The sequence below is a fragment of the Culex pipiens genome, chromosome 3, assembly GCF_016801865.2.
Source record: "Culex pipiens pallens isolate TS chromosome 3, TS_CPP_V2, whole genome shotgun sequence".
In the NCBI taxonomy this organism is placed as follows: domain Eukaryota; kingdom Metazoa; phylum Arthropoda; class Insecta; order Diptera; family Culicidae; genus Culex; species Culex pipiens.
Genome location: NC_068939.1, coordinates 48,463,480 through 48,485,469, shown reverse-complemented (window position 1 = coordinate 48,485,469; position 21,990 = coordinate 48,463,480). Strand labels below are relative to the sequence as shown.

Below are 21,990 nucleotides of genomic sequence, written 5' to 3'. Positions count from 1 at the left end.
TAACAGAAACATAAAAAATGGTAATTTGTGAATATAAGTGAAAATTTCTCTCTTAGTTTCTTAGAACAAGTAAATGTCAGATATCATGTAACAAAGCATTATTATTAAAAGAAACCCAGAATAATTCTGCAGAAGGTGAATCCATTAAAAACAAAAAACGCAATATATTTTTATTATTATTTTATATTTAATTTCATTTAAATCTCTGTAAATTATGGAAAATTTACAACAAAATCAATATAAATAAATTATTCTTAAAAATACATAATTAAAAAATAATAATCAACCCTCGTGTAAGCCCCTCACTTGTTCCGCCCACCAGATATCACAACCCCCTTCACCTTAAAAAATGTCAACGAACCAATTGTCCACCTCGCTCGCGAATAGATATGTTATCAATCGTCGCAAACTACTCTGTATTGATAACACCGCTCGTGCGCTACTCTTTCTGCAGTTGACCGTGACGAAGTTGTCGTCGCAGTCGCTACATTCAGTTCCGATTTGGACACCCGTTTTTGGCGTGCAATTTTTTTGCTTTTTCTTTGCCGCAGTTCCAGCTGACTTTTGGAATCAACGTGGCGAAGAAGGAATTTTGTTTGTTGTGATGTCTGCGAATCCCGAAGTGAGAAAGCATCGATTGAGAAGGATTCGGCTGAGAAGGACGGTAGGTATCAATTGAGTTGGAAGAGTTTGGTTTAAAATGTGTACTATTAGGTACGTAAATGACGACGAATCGTTAAGTGGCAATTTTTTTTTTCGATTCCTCCGTGATTCCTTATTTTTCCTGTCATTCTCGAAAGACGAAACGGCTCACTTTTCTCATATCAGAATGGAAAATTGATACCTTTCAATACCAATACTGAAATGAGTTGAGCGGTGAATTTACTTAACACATAATTTTTTGTCATAAAATACAATTCAAAAAGTATTTTTGGAATTTTAAAAAATTTTGTAAGCAGCTCGTTGCAAAATTGTTGTTTTAGCGTCGTCGACGTACGACTCGTGCTGAAATAAACTTCTTTTTGCAACATGTTGCATAAACTACTATTTCAAGTTTCTAGAAAAGTCGCACAATGTCTATGAACTTTTTCTTTTCTAGAAAGTTTTTTGTCGATAGTGCTTATTTATAAATCCGGAGAGATTTTGATAGTCACTGTGTTTCTAATAAAGTTCAGATTAAAAGTGTGTTTCACAATTTAACGATTTCAAGTTCAAAGTTCTTCAATTTGATCATAGTCATCGGATTTTCAACACTGTTGTAGAATCAGATTTTTTTTTTTTCATAAAAATATAAATTGCTCTTTTCCGACATTTTGCGGGGTCCGGTGAAATATTTCGTCGGGGATTCTAGAGCAACTTTTTTTTTTGAAGATTTTATTTTTGATTTTATAGGATTTTTCTTCAGAAATTCATGTTCATGTTCATATACATCAAATTTCTTATGAATGTGCATCAAGCGACTCTAAATTACATATTTGACCTCATAAAAAAAGATTCCAACCCAAATTTACCAGATTTTTAGCTTTCTTTGAAATATTTTTTCCTCTGCCATACAACACTAAAATATTTTAAAACATTTTCGAATCAATCACATTATAGAGAACAGTTTTCTGAACAAGTTCCATAAAAAGTACCAATTTTGGTTCAATATAAGCAGAGATATACCCAATTTCGTAAAATAAAAAGTAACTTTCTCCAAAGTTTCTGGATTTAATTCCCATTCAAACGATGAACACTGCCTACTATGATATTTTTGAGGATGAAAACATTTAGCTGAAACATAAAACTTATATAAAATTTTGATGAAATTTATTGAAATTATTTTATTAGAATCATAGAAAAACTCAGTAGGCGGTGTTCATTTTTTATCTTGTGCCATCAACAAAATTTGAAGCAGAAACCAAAAAATCCAACATGTTCTAAGAAATTTGTTTTACTTACTGAAACATTAGCTTATTCAACAAGTGGCAAAATGATGATTTTTTCAGCACAACTCCTACATTAATCCAACGAAGCTCTGCCAAACTTGGCTTGTAGAAACTCGACGAGGCTAAAAAAAACTAAATTTCAAGCCAAATTTCCCTTTTTTTTATAAGAGTTTTCACACTATAAAAGTTAAACTGCTATCACAAATTGGCAAAATATTAATGAAATTTACCGTCTTTTTTACTGCTTTGTGGTCCCAACATTAAAAATTTGTAAAAAGGTCATAAAGCCTTTAGGCCGTTGCAAATATTTTCCTCCGACCCGTCAAAATTGGTCTGAAAAATCAGTGGACAATTTTTTTAAACTTTAAAAAACTAACTTTTTTTCTCTTTCAAAATTGTAGTTTATGTTTAATGTTTTCTACCTTTTTTTGCAATTCCGAAAATAGGGTTTTGAATGGAATTTTATGTCAAACATCCATGTGTTGAGTATATTCACCGTTCAAAACAAAAAAATATTGAAAAATGTTACATTTCAATACAAGTGTTGAAAAATTCAACTTTTCAGCACCCATTTCAGTGCTGAAAAGTAGGACTGTTTCTTTCTTCAGAAGGACAGGAAAAGTTGTTAGTTTCGTAGCGAAATTGCAAACATTTTTATTTATTTTTTTTTTCGATTTTTCCCATACACCTTTGAGTATAGTCTTTATGGAGCGGCCGTGGCTGACTGGTCACGGTGTTCGCTTTGTAAGCGAATGGTCCTGGGTTCGATTCCCATCTGCTCCCAACGAGAAAGTATAGGAATTATAAATCTTGAAACTCTGAACATGAACGAAAAATCAAAGTTGCTTGAGTCGGGGTTCGATCCCCCGTCCTTTGGATTGGTAAGCAAAAATGCTAACCACTAGGCCATCGCGACTTGGTGAGTTATAATTGGAATTAGGAATACTGTTACTACCAACTATATACGCGCTGGGTCCTTGTCCATTTGACAAGGGTTCGGAAGTTCTAAATAACGTTTGAACCCGATTGGTGCAAACGTTCTTCAGGGCGGGGCTTGTCGATAAAGCTGAAGTACCTCGCGCTCGGCTAGCCAGCGTAGAAATGGGTCACCGATGCTCGGCAGAGCTAACACCTTCCAAATGCCTATGCGAGTTATTTGCATGTATAGAATGTAGATCTAGAAATACATGGAAACAACTCAATTTGTAAGAAGTGACCGCGTGGTCCCGTTTGGTTGGTTGCACACACACACACATACACACCTTTGAATATAGTCTTTATCAAGAGGCTAAATGTTACTCTCAGGCTAGCTCTCAGGGTTTCAATCGTGTTTTCAAATCAGGGTTCCAATCGAACAACAAAATCTTGAAGAATAAGGTCGATTGAAAAAAAAAACTTGCAAACATTATAATTTCTATGCGGTAAAAAATTTGATTTTATTAAATTAAATTTTATACATTTTTTAAAGCACTTTGAGATTGAATTCCTCGGAAATGTTTATAATATTTTTTTTGCACGTGTTCAAGAAACATATAAACTAACTTCTAGCCAAATTTCGTCAAATTGATATTAAATCTTCACTTTATTTAAAAGTTCACTTTTTATACAAGGTGGCACTGCCGACTCGGGAGAAAAAAAAAAGTTAAAAGTCATATGGATCTCTTAGCTCTTAGTTTCGGAGCCCTTTTACATTAGGCCGTCCCAAAAAAATGAAAAGTTGTCAAATCTTCGGTGCTCACCCCTAGAATGATAGATTAGGATGTCAGGAACAATGTTTTCATACAACAAAAAAATCCCAAAAATGGTTTACAACTCGCGCGCGGAGCTTGAATGAAAAAAGTGCATTTTTTGAGTATTTTTCAGAAATGCGCGTAACAATCATACTAGAGTCATTCAAATTTTGTCGCCTTGGGCTTCAAGTTATAGTTTAATGTCCCCTGAACAAATTCCTGTACAGACATAGTCCATAAAAGCTTGTGTTTGGGCATGGCAGGGCGTTTTAGGGAGAAAAATTTGTATTTTTTAGCCAAAAAATTTCAAAAATCACTCCCCAAAACGAGCCAAAAAATTTTGCAGCCAAAACTAATGCATTCAGCTTATAGGAAATTTAACGGAGATCATTTTGATTTTTTAAAAATTCAATTTATGTCCACGCAAAGCCGAGATATTTGCATTTTAGTGACGAATTCTTGGTATATAAGCGTTTTTAGCATAAAACATTGGCTACTATGATTGCAAACGAGAAGGCATATATTTTGGATATATTTATTTTGTTCGCTCATAAATGATATTTGTTAATAAATAACATTTCTTCAAAAAACATCAGATTTTCTCAAAATGTGACGTAAACGACATATTTATAAGTACTGCTCTTAGCTCTTCTCGATATCTTGACTTTTTTTTGATAAGGTCCTATAAACAAATGTAAACATTGAGTGTATCCCGCTTACTCCGATGGACTTTGACATAAGGTGTGAAAGGGATACACTCAATGTTTACATTTGTTTATAGGACCTTATCAAAAAAAAGTCAAGATATGAACAAATAAAGCTCTAATGGGTTACTTTTTTTGAAAAAATAAGTTTTTTATAAATAAATTTGTTTCATTCGAATGTACATACAAAAAAATATCACGTTCACAGCTTGGAGATATGAACTTTAATAAAATTAATTTTGATTTATGATTATTTGTCGGTTACGTCACATTGTGAGAAAATCTAATTTTTTTTGAAGAAATGTTATTAACAAATATCGTTTTTGAGCGAACAAAATAAATATATCCAAGAAATATGCCTTCTCGTTTGCAATCATAGTAGCCAATGTTTTATGCTAAACACGTTTATATACCAAGAATTTTTAAAATTCGTCACTTTTTGTTCACTAAAATGCAAATATCTCGGCTTTGCGTGGACATAAATTGAATGTTAAAAAAAGCAAAATGATCTCCGTAAAATTTCCTATAAGTTGAATGCATTAGTTTCGGCTGCAAAATTTTTGGCTCGTTTTGGGGAGTGATTTTTGAAATTTTTTGGCTAAAAAATACAAATTTTTCTCCCTAAAACGCCCTGCCATGCCCAAACACAAGCTTTTATGGACTATGTCTGTACAGGAATTTGTTCAGGGGACATTAAACTATAACTTGAAGCCCAAGGCGACCAAATTTGAATGACTTTAGTATGAAGATTTGACAACTTTTCATTTTTATGGGACGGCCTATTGTACATCCTTAAAACGGGAAAAAAAGAAATTTTGGAAAAAATGACATTGGAAGCTCTACTAAAAAAAAGCCTTCGTAATATTTTCATTTAAATTTTACTCGTTTTGCACTGATTTTAAATTTGTGAGTAGGTACAAGTGGATCATTTCATGTAAGGGAGCGTTACACTTCCTTTGAAGATTTTTTTAAACTTGGCGGAAATTTGCGAACATTTGAGGGTTAAATGCACCAACCAAAGCTCGATTTTCCCCATTTTCACGGCTACCGCGACTTCACGATTTTCCTTGATTTTGAAACCATTCCTGTACCAACACTGTCGCACGCATCAGTCAAATTGGGGGATGAAAAGGAAAAGCTTTCAGTGATAAAAAGGAGCTCTTGCATGAGTGTGTGTGTGTGTGCTAACTGGAAAATTCTACCCCGTGTGATAGGACTCATAGCACACACACACACCGGCATGGGGACGATTTTCATTCACTCTTGTCAAAGCCGAGAAGGGTGGGAAAGGAAAAGCGCCTAGAGAATCGATACACTCTGTCTCTTTTGCTGAGATTGTATGGGTGAGAGTGGGCTCCCTTCTCGCCCCCCCTTTAGCTGTTAGGGTGTTATACGGCGAAGGAATTTTCACGAGACTCTGTGAGATGCGTTTTCACGTTTGACGAGGACACGACCAGAACTTTTGCTGCTCGGCCATGGGGGCAGGAAATTCGGTGTGAATTTTCCGGATCACGCAGACGAGACGGATTTCCGCGGATCGCGACCGATTACATAAAGGTGTCCCGGGTGTCGGAAAGTTGGAAAAGTGCCGTGGAAAGCGCGGAAAAGCTCGATTCTAGGTTGTGAGGAAAAATCGGGTCGTGTGAAAAAGGGCAATCGAAGAAAACGTGAAAAAATAGTCTATTATTGATTTCGGAGGGGGACCACCACACAGTTTGGGCTCGGTGGATTTCCGGGGTCGACGGCGCGGCGTGTGCACGAAAAAGTTCAAAGTTAAGGAAATTTTCCCCTCCCTTGTGGGCGAGATTCCGTGTGTGTGACGTAGTCCAGGGAAAAGAAAGGAATTTTTAGCTTGTCCAGCAATCAATCACGCCACAAAATGCAGCCACCTCCGAGAAAAGTAAGTTTCGTGAGGTGGGGAGAAAGCTTTCAGAAATGAGGAATATGATGACGAACTTATGTGTGTCAAACACAGAAATGGTACAATTTTCCTCTTTTTCTCAACAATTTTCCCCCAGGGAAACTACACCAAGTTCCTGAAAAATCTCCACTCGGAACAGTTGGCCAAGCTGCTGCTCAAGAACCAGAATGAGTGCGAGCTGCTCGAGGACATCCGCCAGTTTACCCTTAAGCGGTCGGCCATCGAAAAGTCGTACAGCGAGGCGCTGCTCAAAATATCGTCCGCATATCTCAACAAAAAGCAAGCCTGCATACCGGAAATTAAAATGGATGGAGCGGACGAGAAATGGTAAGAAGAAACATCAAATCTGCTGATTGACGGGGAAAATATCTTGGCCAAACGCCCACATAATACATTTGAAAGTGCTTCCGAACTCAATCCAGCAGCGTCTCAGTGTGTCTGGTTCGGTACTGCGTATTTGGGAGACTTGGTGAACTTTTTTTTATTGTGTGTTTCCTTTCGTTTGGAGCAAATCCAAACGATAAAATAATGACACTTGGATACGCATTATCCTTCACCACAATTTTTTATCAGCTCGTGTGATTATTTTTTCAGATTTTTTTTTATTCCGTTCAATTATGGCAAAAGTCGGTTAATATTATGCTTTGCACAAAAGTTTAAAATCTGTATTGGAGTTAATTGACAAATATCAAATAAAATGTTCTACTGTTGAATGTTTTTTAGAAGGTATTTTTTATTTCCCTAGTTTTTGCTCCTTGGTTTTTGGAGGGTAAAAAGACTCCTGATAACATTAAATTAGAAATCCATTTCTTAGATTTTTTAAAAATATGTTTGCTCAATATAGGAGAAATACACCTTTTTTCGTCACACTAAGCCTTTCGACATAATATTCTAATAACTTTTGCAGTTTTCCGATATTCAAACAACATTTTCAGACACATCAACAATGGAGATATTTGAGCTATTTATTACTTTAGAGTAGTCAAAAATGCTTTATTAAAGCTGTAATTCATGATGAAAATGCTGATAGGCCGATTATAGAAATCGTTCGAGAAAGGATACATTTCCGGTTATGTAAAATATCTAAACCAAAAAATTATCACCAAAAATCAAATTTTTGACTTTTAGGCTTTTCTAATTTTGACCACATATAGACGAAAGATAGAAAATTTCTGAAAGAAATAAATCTACAGTTATTTTTAAAAGGTCCTATAAGCTATTATGTTTCATTAGTTAATAAGACCTTTAAAAAAACTCTAGAAATTAATTAACATTTTCAAAAATTTTTTAGAAGCATAATTGCAAAAATGTATTGGGGAAAGTGGGGCAAGTGTAACAAGCTAAGGAAATGCTCGTTATAATCCATTAAAAACGTTTAAAAATCTATATTTTTTATAATCATCTTATTCCAGGTCTTGACTAAGACTTTGATAGAACAAGTTTAAAAAAAAATCCTGTTTTTTAATGTCAAAAATTGATTTTAATTTTTTTGATTTTCCGTACGTTCTACTCAACTAGTGGGGCAAGACGAACAACCCGTTGGGGCAAGAGGAACAATGCATGAAACAACATGTAAATTTGCTATCAATTGAACTACATCACTTAGACTCACTTACTCACTTAGATACATCAGATTAGAATGTATTTGAAACGTTTCTTTCATTTTTAGATTAAATAAGAATATTTTACTGAAAATTTTATCATTTTTACGAAAAAAATATTACTTCGATGATAAATAGTAAATTTTCATAATATTACTTTATTTTGTTCGGACAATTTTTTAAACAATTGTTTATCAGTTTTTAAGTACTTTTATGTATTTATTTCTCAATAAAATATGTTGTTGCAGCAATCCGTATTTTTTTCCATGCTAAAAATCCATATGGTACACTTGCCCCACCTGAACAAGATTTTTTAAAAGCTCTCAACAAAAATAACCAAAATTTAAATCATACTTTATGATAGATGCAAGTCATTGGTAGGGACACTACTGATCTAGGAAAAATAGTATGTTGATAAAATGAGCCTTAAAACGAACACTTATTTTGTACTTTCCAAATATTATAAGAAAACAAAGGTTTTGAAAAAAAACTTCATTAAATCCTATTCCTCGTGGCGTTTACGTCGTTTTGGCGGTTATGTGGTTGTAGAATCAGCTAATTGCATTGCTAGCACCAATTCCTCATACTGGAAATAATCACAATTGTAAAAATTACGGCCGTACGAGCGATTGTTCCTCTTGCCCCATATGGTCGTCTTGCCCCACCTTCCCCTAAAGCATGTTTTGATTCTATTTGTTTCCGAACTTTGAAAGTTTGGCTTGATATTTGAAATTAAGTTATGCTGCCCTCTGGACTAAAAGTTCACAGCTGAAAGTATTTTTCTACTTTTTTTTCAAAATGTTCTACGCTACTGATCTAAAAATGATGAAAATACATTAGCAGGATTCGGTACAATTTTCGTACTTAAAATACCATGCGTCTCCAGCAAAATGTACTGGGAACTCATTTCGATGGAGAAGTATGGTACTTTTAGTTCGATTGATATACCGATAACCGATATTTTTTTCTTAAAAGGTTATATCTCAGAATCCTGTTAATGGATTCAACATTCTGAAAAATCATAGAAAAATATGTTTAGCTGTGGTCCTGTTACTGAAACTTAAAATCAGCGAGAGAAGTTTTCATTTGATCCGTAAGTGTATTCAGCTATGTTCTTAAGGCTCTGGCAGGCATCATTCCCGATCGGCCATTTGGCGGCCATGTTTGTTTTAGAAAAACATTTAAATCTTGATTCAGAATGTATCAATAAAAAGTGGTTTTCTTTTTGTTGTTTGTAGAAGCGTTTCACATATCGTGGTTATATTTTCATTTCAATTTACTATTTCTGGACCCTAAATTCAGAACCATCATTGACAGTCATTGCCCCAAGAGTGAAATACACCTTCTACGACCTTAAAATATCTTAGTATTTTTCATTAAAAGCCCCACTAATCTAATAAATGTGGCAAATTAGTATTGGTTCATACGTTCCAGAGGTATGATTTTATGTTAAAAAGTGGTTTTTGCGAAAATCGTCGACTTTAAATAAAATTTGTACCAGCCTAAGTAAAATAAAGTTGTGTTTGCTGTCATGTTTTTCAGCAAAAGGGAGGTTTGAGTGTTTCAAAACAAGTTTAGGCAAAATTTCATTTATGCAGTTTTTTAACATTTTTATTGATAATTCCTAAAAAATAATAACATTGCAAAATGCTTCTCAAATTTTCCTTCCTGGTCTACTAAATTTCACAGCGAATTGCAAATTTCATGGATTAAGAGGCTTTCGCGAAATCACGTAAAATCACTAGCACTAGTTATGGCTATTCAAAAACAAAGCAAAAATTGATGTTGAACCGACGGTTTAATTTTATTCAATATAATAAGAAAAAAAAATGTGTTTGTGAGTTTTGCAATCATCTAATACAAGAAAAAATCAGAGAAATCTGAAGAGGCAAAGATTTTCACAAATTCTATTCAAACTTTAGGAACTTTAGTAAGCCTAGTGGTAACGCTCCCGCCTAGTAAGCGGCAGATCGGGGTTCAAATCCTGGCTCGGACCAACACAACTGGTGATCGTTTCTCTGCTGGATTCGATTGCTTAGTAAAGGGAAGGTAGTGTATCGTCACAAACTGGACCTTATCACGACACCTTAGGGAGGCGACCTATGGAATGTTAACATTAACCTTAACATGTTAACATTAAGTTGAGAATGAAAATTGCCACTAAATCCGCTTTGTAAATGCCGGCCCCGATACTCTTCAAGGGTGTTCCCCTCAGGAACTGGGAAAGATTTACTTTTTTTTTAGGAACATTGTCGTCAAGAGAAGAAGCAGTCTTAAACATATTTTGAAGCATTGTTAAACAACTGATCTAATAAATTGGAAGAAAAACATGTTTTTGCATTTTCGAAAGAAATGCCCATCTTCTTTGTGGTGTTCTGGGTCACCACTTCAAATTCATCTTTTTTTTCAAATGTTTGTAGATAAAAGTACAATATTTTCTGGCATATAATACCAAAATTAAAAAAAAAAACTATTTTTATGCTAAATAATTTAACCAGCCGGCTGATTAAAAAATACGCTTAGTAAACAGCTCTATGCGGTAGACTGTTAAAATATCTATGTTGATTAAATTACAATATTGTCATTGAAAAGTATGATAAAAAACCTATCAATAAGACAATCAAAAAACAGAAATAAAGAAAATTTAATATCCAAAATTAGGAAATCGAAAATTCATCAGTTTTAAAATTAAGTTAAGCAAATCTTCACCTCAAATTTAGGCTGATAATGTAAATGCACTCAATGTCATAAAATTTGTTTTTTTTCTGCAGTTAACATTCCAACGCCCAAGGCTTGATCATTAGCGCACTGCTTCTGGGGACGCGCAGTCCTGTTTTTTCGCAATAATTTTCGTCTCTTTTGTGTCGCTGTTTGTGTGCATGGGGTGTTTGGTTTTATTTGATTTGGTTTTATTTGTTTTATGTTATTTTCTTTCTCTTCATTTCCTTTGTTTAATATTTCTGAATATTGTGTCTCCTTACCGGGTTCATTGACAGTGAAGAGACCGCACAGTTCCATAATTCTGTTCTCGTTGTGACGTGTTTGTTTGCATGAGGTGGTGTGGTGGTGGGAAATATTTAGTCCTGTGCTCACAGCCGGTTCACGTCGTGGGTGTCGCTCTTGATTTTTGTTGCCTTACTAGAAAAAGGTTGAGTCGATTGCGGGTAGTGAAGCCACGCGCTGCATGTTCCATAATCGTTTTGAGTTTTTAAATTATTTGTGTTTGTATAGTTTTCGATAGAGATGAGTCGAGTTTTAATGAGACAAGCACGCCACCGGTTTAGTTCGTTTAAGTTATTGTTTTAATTTCATTACAATCGGTAACGTGGTGTCCTGTTTTCTTTTCGTTTATATTCGTTGATCGTAATAATTTATTCCAACTGGCAGTTTTAGTATTAACTCATCAAACTATCGATTTTATGAAGGAAAAGCGTCTTTTATTTACTATTTTTGAAATTTGCTCGCGTTATCTAAATTGTAAAAACAGTAAAAATGTACTGATAAGTCCAGCCCATAGCACTACTGCTTGGTTGGCACGCGTTCGATTAAAACACTTTTTAAATATTCAATTATCTTTCTTTCCGCAGCCGGCTGCCTAAGATTTAAAATGTTCAACCGATAAACAAAATGCTCATGGTCACATCACTGCCACTCGTGAATCCTGACCTCATACCCATCTACTAACCCCCTCAAAACTCATGTGATACTTTGTCGGAGAAGCAGTCGATTGGGCGGTCTCTATCACTCAAGTATCGGACTAACATTCCCATCCACTTCCCCGTGACCCTACCACTGGTCGTGGCCGGCGCCGGTATTGATCAGCATGATAGGGGCCTTTGAGAAGTTGCGAAGCGAGGAAAGATAGCTCCCACTCATCTTCCACGGCTCGTGGATGTAACTTCTGGAGGTCCTGGTCAATAACGGAGTAGCAACTGCGGGTGGGCACCTATGCTTATGCTTATGCTTATGCTTAGTTAACATTCCAACGCCGAAGGCTCCAAAAAAGTTGGAACGGTAACTTCAACTCGCTGGTTCTCGGGCATAACTCAACCAATCACGATGATTCTTCTTTCCAGTGATTTGTTAGGATGTCTAGATGATTCTAGAACTTTGCAGAACTTAATTTGATCAAATCTATATTTTTTGCGATCAAAAACATCGTTCCAATTTTTTTTTCGCGCTGAAAAAAAAATTCGCCAAAAATTCTGCGGAGGCAGTCGTTTTAAAAAAAGGCGGAACGATGTTTTTGGTCGCAAAAATTACAGATTTGTTCAAATCAAGTTCTGCAAAATTTTAGGATCATCTAGACATTCTAACAAATCACTGGAAACAAGAATCGTCCCGATTGGTTGATTAATGCCCGAGAACCAGCAAGTTGAAGTTACCGTTCCACCTTTTTTGTGAGGCTTGGGCGTCCGTGTAAGTTGGACATGCGTTGGGCGTTCCAGTGTTAAAATGTTATGAACAGATTTCCATAGAAATAAATTTTGAAAAAATGGCATTGCTATTTTTTAGTTAAATTACACAAATTTGATAGAATAATAACCGTTTTTCCCAGGAACATGTGGAGCGTCTGGCAAACGGTGCTGGAGGAAAACGAGAAGCTGGCACGTGCTCGTCTAGCGGCCGTTGAAGTTTTCCAGCAGCAGATTGCCGACGAGGCCAAGGTTCTACGCAGCAGCAAGCTCGGCACGAGCAAAAAGTGCGTCGAACATCTGGGCCAGGTCCAGAAGGAGCTGCAGCTGTCCGTGCAGGACGTGGACAAGACGAAAAAATGTTACTTTGACGAGGAACACTGCGCGCACGATGTCCGCGACAAGGCTCGGGATATTGAGGAAAAGTTGAAGAAGAAAAAGGGTTCGTTCTTCCAGTCGATAACATCCTTGCAGAAGAACAGTGCCCGGGTGACCTCGCGGAAGGAGCAGCTGGAGGAAAAGTCGACCGGAGCTAGGAATGATTACATTTTGAGTTTGGCATCGGCCAACGCCCATCAGAATCATTACTTCACCATAGATCTGCAGACGACGATGGCCACAATGGAGAACTACGTGTACGAGCGAGTCGCCGACTATCTGGCTTTGATTGGCCGTACGGAGCTGTTGACCTGCTCGGCCACGCAGAACTCGTTCGGAAAGATCCGTGACCAGGCTCAGCAGTTGACGCGCGAGTACAATCTACAGTGCTGCTATCTGTACTATCCGGTGCTGAAGCAGCACATCCAGTACGAGTACGAACCGTGCGATAACGATCAGATTCGGAAGATTACGGCGGACCACGATTCGGCCATGGAGACGCTGAACCGCGAAGGAAAACGCTGGGCCGGTCGGGTGGCCCGAGAGAACAACGTAATCCGGGAGAATGCCCGCAAGCTGGCCGTCTGTACGGCACTGCGCGAGGCCGGCCACCGTACCGATCCAAACGACCAGAACGGGCCGGATCTGGAGACCAAGATCGACGAGTTCCGCGAGAACATCCGCAAGGCGGAGACGTCCAAGTGTAAGGCGGAAGCCCGGCTCGAGTGTCTCCGGATTGGCGGCATCAACGTCGACGACTGGATTCAGGAGGCAGAAACGCTCAGCGTCGCGGAGATGCCAAGGTCCGCCAGTTCGCTTTCGATGCGTACGGACGCTTCGGGACAAGGGGTGAGTTTGGATGCGTTAAGTGGGGGTTGTATTGAAGATAATGTGTGTTTGTTTCTTGCAGGAGAACCCCAGCTCGGACTCGTTCTACGACAGTGACAACGCAGAGCAAGATCAACCAATGTCGGAATCTTCACCGGCCCCCAAGCAGCCGGAACCACCGGTGGACGAGTTCACGGCGGATAGTGACGAAGACGATGGTAATTTCGCAGATAAAAATGTGTACTTGTTATTGTAACTTGTTCAAATTGTCCACAGACTTCGAGGTGGAGCAAGAGCGCCAGAAGATCGAGCAAATCTCGCACGGCTGGGAGGACCCGACTCAAATGGACTGGGGTAACGAGGACACGGCCGTGGCCGAGGCCAGCATGCCACCTCAACAGCCCGCGGGACAGACGTTCAAGTGCACGGCTCTGTACTCGTACACCGCACAAAATCCGGACGAGCTGACCATCGTCGAGAGCGAACAGCTGGAAGTCGTCGGCGAAGGCGACGGTGACGGATGGCTCCGTGCTCGGAACTACCGCGGCGAGGAAGGTTTCGTACCGCACAACTACCTGGACGTCGAACGGGACACTCCGGTGGACACCCACACGCCGGCCCAGCTGTCGACGCAGATTTCGTTCTCGTCCGTTGACTACACCGTGGACAACGAGGACCAGGATCCGATGCAGGACTCGGGACAATCGCCCGACCAGATCTCCGTAATCTCGGCCCCTCGCAAGGCTCCACAGATGTACTGCGTTGCACTGTACGACTACGACGCTACGGCAGAAGACGAACTCACCTTCGAGGAAGCGATGGTAACGCGAGTGTGACCCTTTTTCAACCGATGGAGACGCACTATACTTTTGTTTCTACCCTCAGATCATCAAACTAATCACCAAGAGTCCCCATGGCGTCGACGACGGCTGGTGGGAGGGTGAGCTGGACGGCAAAATCGGAAACTTCCCGTCGCTGGTCGTGGAGGAATGTGACGAAAACGGGGAACCGCTGACCGATGCCGAGGACGAATCTCCGCCACCGTCGGCACCGCCCTCGTTTGCAGTGCCGGCGCCACCCATGGTTCTGCACCAGGCGACTCCACCGGAAGGGGAGAGTCCACGTAATACTAGCGAGTGTGAGATTTGATTTCGATCTATTTCTGACACTCTTAATTTTCTGTTTCAGCTGCTTTTGACGACCACAACGGAGACGTTGCGGTGGATCGCTTTGAGTTCGAGATGAACAATGATCAGCACGACAAGTATGGAACGCAGTTTTCGGCTCCACCACCGTCGCAGCCTCCGCCAGGTAAAACAAATCGAGATTATTAGCAGCAATATTGATTTTCTGGTATCTTATTATTATCACCAGGACGATAACGAAAACAGCAACATTATCCATTCACGAATATTTGTTCGGTCATAATATTTGATAATCCTTTAAAATGAGCTAATAGGCAAAGCCATTTCGCCATTTCACAATAAAAATATAACCGGTCCCTTCGACATATTTTTTTATAAATGAGTCTAGTACCTCGTTTTATTTTCGGCATTTTCAATTTTGTATTTTTTTATTTGGATAAAATTATGTTAAAAGAAGCTATTAGTTGTCCGTTATGCATAGAACTTATAGGAAAATGTAGGTCAGCGATGGAATAACCATCATCAAGAGAAAAAATCCGAAGGGAGCATGGCTCTCCTCTCTCGCGCACGAAAGATCGGTAAAAGGATTCTAAAAAAATCATCATCTTGATTATTCAGCGGAAAATCTTTTTCAGTACTACACTGGCAAGTGAAACGTCACACGTCGAAAAATGACCTGTTACATTTTTTAGATGCGCAATGTGTGTAAACAAAACGAAATAAATAATTTTAAGTAGTGCTGACAAAGAAATTCACAAAAAATCATCAGCATATTGATTTCCTTGGAGAATTTCGGAAGCGATTTTGTTTTGCGTGATTTGCCTACTCTCTCTTTCGCGGATGAATAAAGTTCGCAAGCAAAAATGATTTTTTTGCGATTACACATTCCATCCCTGATGTAGGTAGACAGGACAGGATGGGTATCCAACGACGCAAATAAATATATATATTTTTACAAGAATAGAGCTTTTAGTATCAAATGCTAGAATTTTTACAAAATACTAAAGTTTTCATAAAAAACTAAAATTTTCACAAAAAAACTAAAAAAGTTACAAAATACTATTTTTTTTACAAATTACCTTTTTTTTCGAAAATATTTTTTTTATATTGTACGTTCGTTTGAAGAGCCACTTTACTGAGTGCCGCACTCGTCGGTACCACTAGCGTGTACAGGGTGGGGCAACATGGGGCAACTGCCCCACCATCCACAGAAATTTGTTCTAAATTTGGTCAGGGGGTATCCACAAATGACGTATTTTTCAAAACGTGCATATTTTTGCCCCACCTTCCTCAAAGAGCTGGGCACGCTAGTGGCCTTCACAGAACATAAAAGATCCACTTAAGGATCTCTAGTTCAAACGAACGTCGTTTGTTAGTGTGCGTGGAACTCGCATGAAACTGAAAAAATATCGAGTGCAGCACTACAATTTCAGTTCCCAGATGGCGCCGAACTCGTGCGGAAATAGCGCGAGTTTCATTTTAAAAACACTTTGACAGCTCTGAGTGCGGTACTCAGTGTGGAACTATCCCTCAAACGAACGTACCAACCCACTGAGAATTTAGGCTCGAGCCTCGACTCGATTCAGGCTCGATCTCGAGCCAGATCGACTCGAGGCTCGAGCCTAAATTCTCAGTGGGAATAATATCATCAGCATACAAAAAAAGATGCCCACGAAGATTCCCAAAAAAGTTTCCACGTGGTTTATGGATGGTCCCAAAGCATTATTTATATTTTCACTGCCGCTCGAATCTAGTCCGAACCAGAAAGTTCACATGATTTCTAATCTAATCTAATCTAATCTAACACAAACGCAGCCAGTCCGATGAAAGCATGCTGGAAAGTCTTGTGATTAGATTACGCCCCAAGCACTTTTCTTGTCAATATTAATAATTGCAGTACATCCGAGAACACCCGAAAATGAATTGCAAAAATTAAAGCGGCCAGCCCTACTGCGTTGTGTTTACCGCAGAGAGGATTCTGTGAACGGATCACATTTCACAGAATCTACAGGGGAGGAAGGATGCGTGGACATACCGTACCAAACGCTCCGAATCAGTTGTGGTTGGGTGTGTAAGTGTAAATTTGGCAAATAATGGGGTTCGTGGAAATGGAGAAATGGGGATTGGGAAAATGGAAGATGGAGAAGGGATAGGAATGATATTTCATTTAATCAATAGAATATAATTTATATTGGTATGGTATGGAAAAAAAACTTTGCAAAAATCATGGAAAGATCTCACCGAAACCTGGATATCTTCAATAAGCAGCTTCAATCTTCATTTTCCTGCAACCGGAATTGGACACAGCCTGACGTCACCTCCTCTGAGTTCTTGATAGTTTTCGGTCGAAGAACCGAATCAAATAGAATCTGCTTCCATTTATGGGCTGTTTAAGTGAAGGAACAGGCCCCGCAGGTTGCAAACAGCTTTTGGCTTTGCCGGAAAGGCTGGAACCATCAGGAAATCTTCACCGTTCCGCCATACGAAAAGGGTCACGGAGAGCTTCACTTTTGTCTCCAGCCACAGAAAGATTCTCTTACAGAATAAAGTCAATCGAAGAACAAATCCGAAACCGTCGTGGAATTTTGAAAAATTGGCCAAAAGATGCCAACGAGAAATAACTTGAAAAAAAAAAAAAAAAACCGAAGAAAACGTCAAATTTATGGCAGCGAAAAAAATTTTCAAACCAGAAAGTTCACATGATTTAGAACCAAACTGCATCATTGTGTCAATTTTGACAGCGGTACTTGCACAAATTACCATTTTTTTAAATACTAAAATTTTCATTATTGGCAATATAGGTATCATACGACGTAAAATTTTGTATAGATTTTCATAACTTTAGAGTTTTTATTGTAAAATAGTGAAATTTTCACAAAATACCGTATTTTTATACATGTTCTCTAATTTTTATGGGCGAAACGCATATTCGAAAGAAACAGCTTTACGAACAGCAGAACAAATTATAAAAATGCAATGTATCGTTCTACGCATAATTGTCCCATGTCATTTTTGGTTAATTCTGACTTTTTGCCATTTTTAGGATTAGTTTGACGTTTACTTTTCGAAAAACACATAAAATATAGTACTTTGTTCGGAAGCTCATTGAAAACAACACAAAGACTGTTTGTCCCATCGTTGTACTTCTACGCATAATTGTCCCACCAATTATTTTCTTTCACGAAACTATCAGTTTCACGAAGTATTGTGTTTTGTTTACCTGTTATATAGCAAGAGGATTACAAATAAGAGTGATAACCTTCTAACTGGGATGATTAGGGACTTATGGGGTGAAAAGGGACCCACGGGACAATGTTGCGTAGAAACACAAAAAAGGAAAAATTTCAATCGCGTTTTTCTCAGTTGCACTTTTGTGATAAAAAAAAACATCCAAAGCATCAGTTTGTTCTGTCAATATGCTACAAATAAAAATTTTGAAAATTTAAGCAATTATAAAAAAAGTAAAATAAGGCTTTCTGACAAAATTTCAGTATTTTGCACAAAAACTTCGATGTTCCTTAAATACAAAAATTAATTATGAAAATATTTGAAAACAAATTCAGCTTCAGCTGTAAAAATCTAAATATAAGTTGTATTTTATTAAATTATGCATCAGCTCGATTCAAAAAAATAAAAATAAACTGATTAAAAAATACACAAGACTGCCCAAAAGTATATTGTAATGGGGCCTTTAGCCCTAATTAGTTCATTGAGAGAAAATTGGCTTGTTTTTTTTTTTTTTTTTTTGGATAAGTTCGCTTAAGTTGGTTAATTTTAATGGATTAATGGATCTTTTTCGCCGATAAAATATTCGAAGATCAATGCCGGTATAGATGGTATTATCGCTTTCTGTATCTAAACTCGGTCACTTTTATCGTTAAACAACGTTAAAAAACACGTTGCTCGTAGAGATAGGAATAAATAATTGAGATTGTTTTTTTTTATTCATGCTGCACAGTCGTGATTTGTGAAGATCCGGAGGTAACTTTTAAACATGATAATGTATATTTTTGTGTTGTAAAATAAAGATTGCTTTTTCAACATCGATGATAAAACACCATGCTTCTCCAGTGAACAAGTCTCATATATTTTTTCTACCACGCAGGCCGAACTAGCCGAGGAGGAAGAGGAGGAATCTCGCAACGCTTCAGCGGCCGCAGCTCCGGCCGCACCGGCAGCAGCTACTGCTAGCAACGGTGGCGACCCAAACTCGCTGAATTTCGCCAGCATCATCGTCACAGCTGCGACTCCAATGCACGACGATTCGGAGAAGAAATTCTTCCCACCCTCCGACGAGGACCAGCCGCCGCCAGAGAAGCCTGAGATAATCGAAAAGCAGGAACAGGAAACGCAGGAGGTCAGCGCCAGCGTCAAGTCCAAGGTGGAGTCACCGCCCAAGGAGAAGCAAACGCCCCCGACGAAGCCACCAACTCCGCCTAAACCGGCCAAGCCACCATCGCCCCCGAAGCCGGCCAAGGTTGCGTCACCTCCCAAGGAGCAGGAGATCCCACCACCACCAGCCCCGGCGCACTCATCGTCCTCGTCGTCGTCCACATCCAGGGGACCCTCGGGCATTCTCGAAGAGGACGAGGAAGAAGACGAAGACGAGGACACTTCGCTGCCGCCGCCACCGCTCGAGGAACCGGCCGCTCCGTTTGAGGCCAACTTTGACGGCGGTTCCGCCGGCGGCGCCTTCGAGGCCAACTTTGAAGCCAATTTCGATGCCAACTTTGACGACGCGTTCGGAAGCGCCCAACCGGAACCGGAAATTCCGAAACAGGTCGTGGGTGGACGGGCCAGCATACCGGAGGAACTCGAACCGCATCAGCTAGCACGTCTGCAGAACCTGAAGGAGTCAAACGCATAATTCGGTGCGGCATCGTACATTAGAGTCTAATTAGACTTATCGTTAAGTTGACCTTTAGCAATTGTGGCACAAGCGCCATTTTAATCAAATTCACACACACACACGCACGCGCATTTGCGACTCAAGTCATGATTTAAATCACGAAACAGGTCGAAACCAGTGAGCCAGTATTCAGGTATTTATCAATCGTAAGTTGGAATTCACGATCATCAACTCAGAACGCACCTTTCACGAAAAAAATGAGAAAGATACTAATCAGACGCACCTTTTTGTGTGGATTCAACCGCTGAAACAATAACGTGCAAGATACAATCACCACATTAACAGAAGAAAAAAATACTAAAAATCCGACGAGCAACAACCAAACAGTGAATTTGCCATTTTAACTCTTATCGGTGTTTAAAAGTGCGATATCAATAGGGAAGAATACTCAGCTAATGTTAAGAATAACTAGGACCAGTAAATGTGAACTTCTTCTTCTGAGCCCTCCCTCCTCGACCGTTTTCCATGAAATATGAGCAAATGCTTGTTTGGGTGGTTTAGAAATTAAAATTTCCACGAAATTAAAATTTCTACGAAATTAAGATGGCCAATATGTCAATATCCGATTAAGAAAAACGCTAAAAGTTACATATTTCTCAAACCTACGACTTGTTGCTACCGAGCCAACTGTGCACAAAATATATGAAAATTGAAAAATTTAAGTGAAATCTTGGAAAGCGAAAAAAAAAGCCATTTAAAACATGAATATTCCTGGATTTGGTACCAGTGAGATTCTCGAACCTCACGGTAGCTTTTTAATTCATTTTGAAATTTTAAATTTCAGTTTAAGAATCTTCCAATTTGATTTTCAGAATTTTAAAATTTCTGAATTTCAGAATTTTAAAATTTTAGAATTTTAGAATTTTAGAATTTTAGAATTTTAGAATTTTAGAATTTTAGAATTTTAGAATTTTAGAGTTTTAGAATTTTAGAATTTTAGAATTTTAGAATTTTAAAATTTTAGAGTGTTAGAATTTGAGGATGTTTAAGTTTTTGAATTTTGTAAGTATGACTTAATGCATAATTGAAGATTTTGATATCTAATCAGAACAATTATCTAATCAATTAAATATTCTGTTTTACAAACTGATATTGATTCTTTGCGAACTTTTTGAGGATTTCGGAAACTGTCAAAAGTTTCAAAGAAGTCTAGTTTGCAAACACCGTTTCCCATAATGTAATACCGCCTTTACAATCACTAAGCAACCTTTTTCAAACCACCCAAACTTGCCACTGCATTGACGACCCCGTCGATTTCCGGTCTTCGACAATGTGATAACAACTTATTCAAGAAAAAAAATAAAAGAAAGGTGTTTAGGATTAATGTTGTTCTTTCCCCTTGAGCATCAGATCGACCCCTCGTAATGCACACACCAAGAGATTGTAATTTGTGTATTCTTGACGGCAGCTCCGCGCGCAGAGACGATCCCCGTGTTAGCTTTTCTCCGATGAACGACTTTCTCTATAGCAATGTAGTATTAATGCCAACCGCGATTTAGTTTTAAGCTTTGAATAAGTTTACCGAAAACCGGCACTCGATGATGAACAATAAACGTACTACCTTGTATTGCAAACAAAAAAATCCATTAAAAGAGAATGAAAGGTGTGTAAGTGCATATAATAAAGTGGTAGCTAACAATTTAAAAGAATAAAAAAACATAGACTATTCTAAACTGTTGAACAAAATCACAAACTAATGCCTATAACTAACTAGTCTATTCGAAACTTTGTTAGTTAATCATGATATCATTACAAGAAGGAAAGACAACTGATAAGCAGAAAATAGTATTCTTAGTGCATTAATCCCAAAACACATCTGGGAATTATGCATTACGAACATATTATTCAAGAAACCCCATAACTTACAACATAAACTCTATATTTACCCATTAGTACGCGAGAAGATGGCTTTTGGCACAGTACAACCACGCTAATTGCTCCACCGCAGCTCTGCAGCAGCAGCAGTGACTTCGAAACTCGTTGATGTCGTCGTTTTCTTTGAGTTTGTTACGTTTCCACGAATAGTTGAAAAATGCAGGATACGTATCCATAAAAAATCACAATTCATCAAGAAAAAAGAAAGTAACCAATTTCCCTCGAACCTAGTAACGCGTAAAATAATATAGAAAACTCTAATTTACTGCTTTCGCAACTACCTATGACTAGATTGTTAAAAAAAAACTGTTACCGCTTGAAAATTGTAACCAGAAAACAAAACGAGAGAATTGGGTGGAAATGCAAAAATGATAATTAAACAAAATCGCAAATCACAAAATAACCATATTTACGTAACTATTGGAACAGCACGAAATCAATCTAATACTTGAAAAACAATAGCGTATATTCTGTGTAGCAATAATTATTTAAATAATTAAAGAAAATTAAAGAAGAAAAGCAGACGAACTGGTAAACTGAAACAAAAACAAAGTAA

At 38.1% G+C, this 21,990-nt stretch overlaps 1 protein-coding gene across 2 annotated transcripts; it reads left to right on the top strand.

Moving 5' to 3' along the window:
* Positions 1 to 443: 443 nt before the first annotated feature.
* LOC120428829 (protein nervous wreck) lies at positions 444 to 20,109 on the top strand. Of its 2 annotated transcripts, none has more exons than XM_039593939.2 (9): positions 444 to 664; positions 6,381 to 6,610; positions 12,443 to 13,526; positions 13,588 to 13,723; positions 13,782 to 14,326; positions 14,391 to 14,628; positions 14,694 to 14,816; positions 18,609 to 18,631; positions 18,756 to 20,109. In XM_039593939.2, the coding sequence occupies exons 1-9, from the start codon at positions 605 to 607 to the stop codon at positions 19,515 to 19,517; spliced, it is 3,201 nt and encodes a 1,066-aa protein (XP_039449873.1). In that variant the 5' UTR covers positions 444 to 604; the 3' UTR covers positions 19,518 to 20,109. The 2 variants fall into 2 exon arrangements, with proteins under 2 accessions (XP_039449873.1, XP_039449874.1); XM_039593940.2 differs by lacking the exon at positions 444 to 664 and adding an exon at positions 5,736 to 6,262.
* Positions 20,110 to 21,990: the final 1,881 nt, after the last annotated feature.

Coding starts and splice junctions, on each gene's coding strand:
- LOC120428829 (XM_039593939.2), top strand. CDS start 605: ATGTCTGCGAATCCCGAAGTGAGAAAGCATCGATTGAGAAGGATTCGG. Junction 665..6,380: donor GGATTCGGCTGAGAAGGACG/GTAGGTATCAAT, acceptor ATTTTCCCCCAG/GGAAACTACACCAAGTTCCT. Junction 14,629..14,693: donor ACCGGAAGGGGAGAGTCCAC/GTAATACTAGCG, acceptor TTTCTGTTTCAG/CTGCTTTTGACGACCACAAC.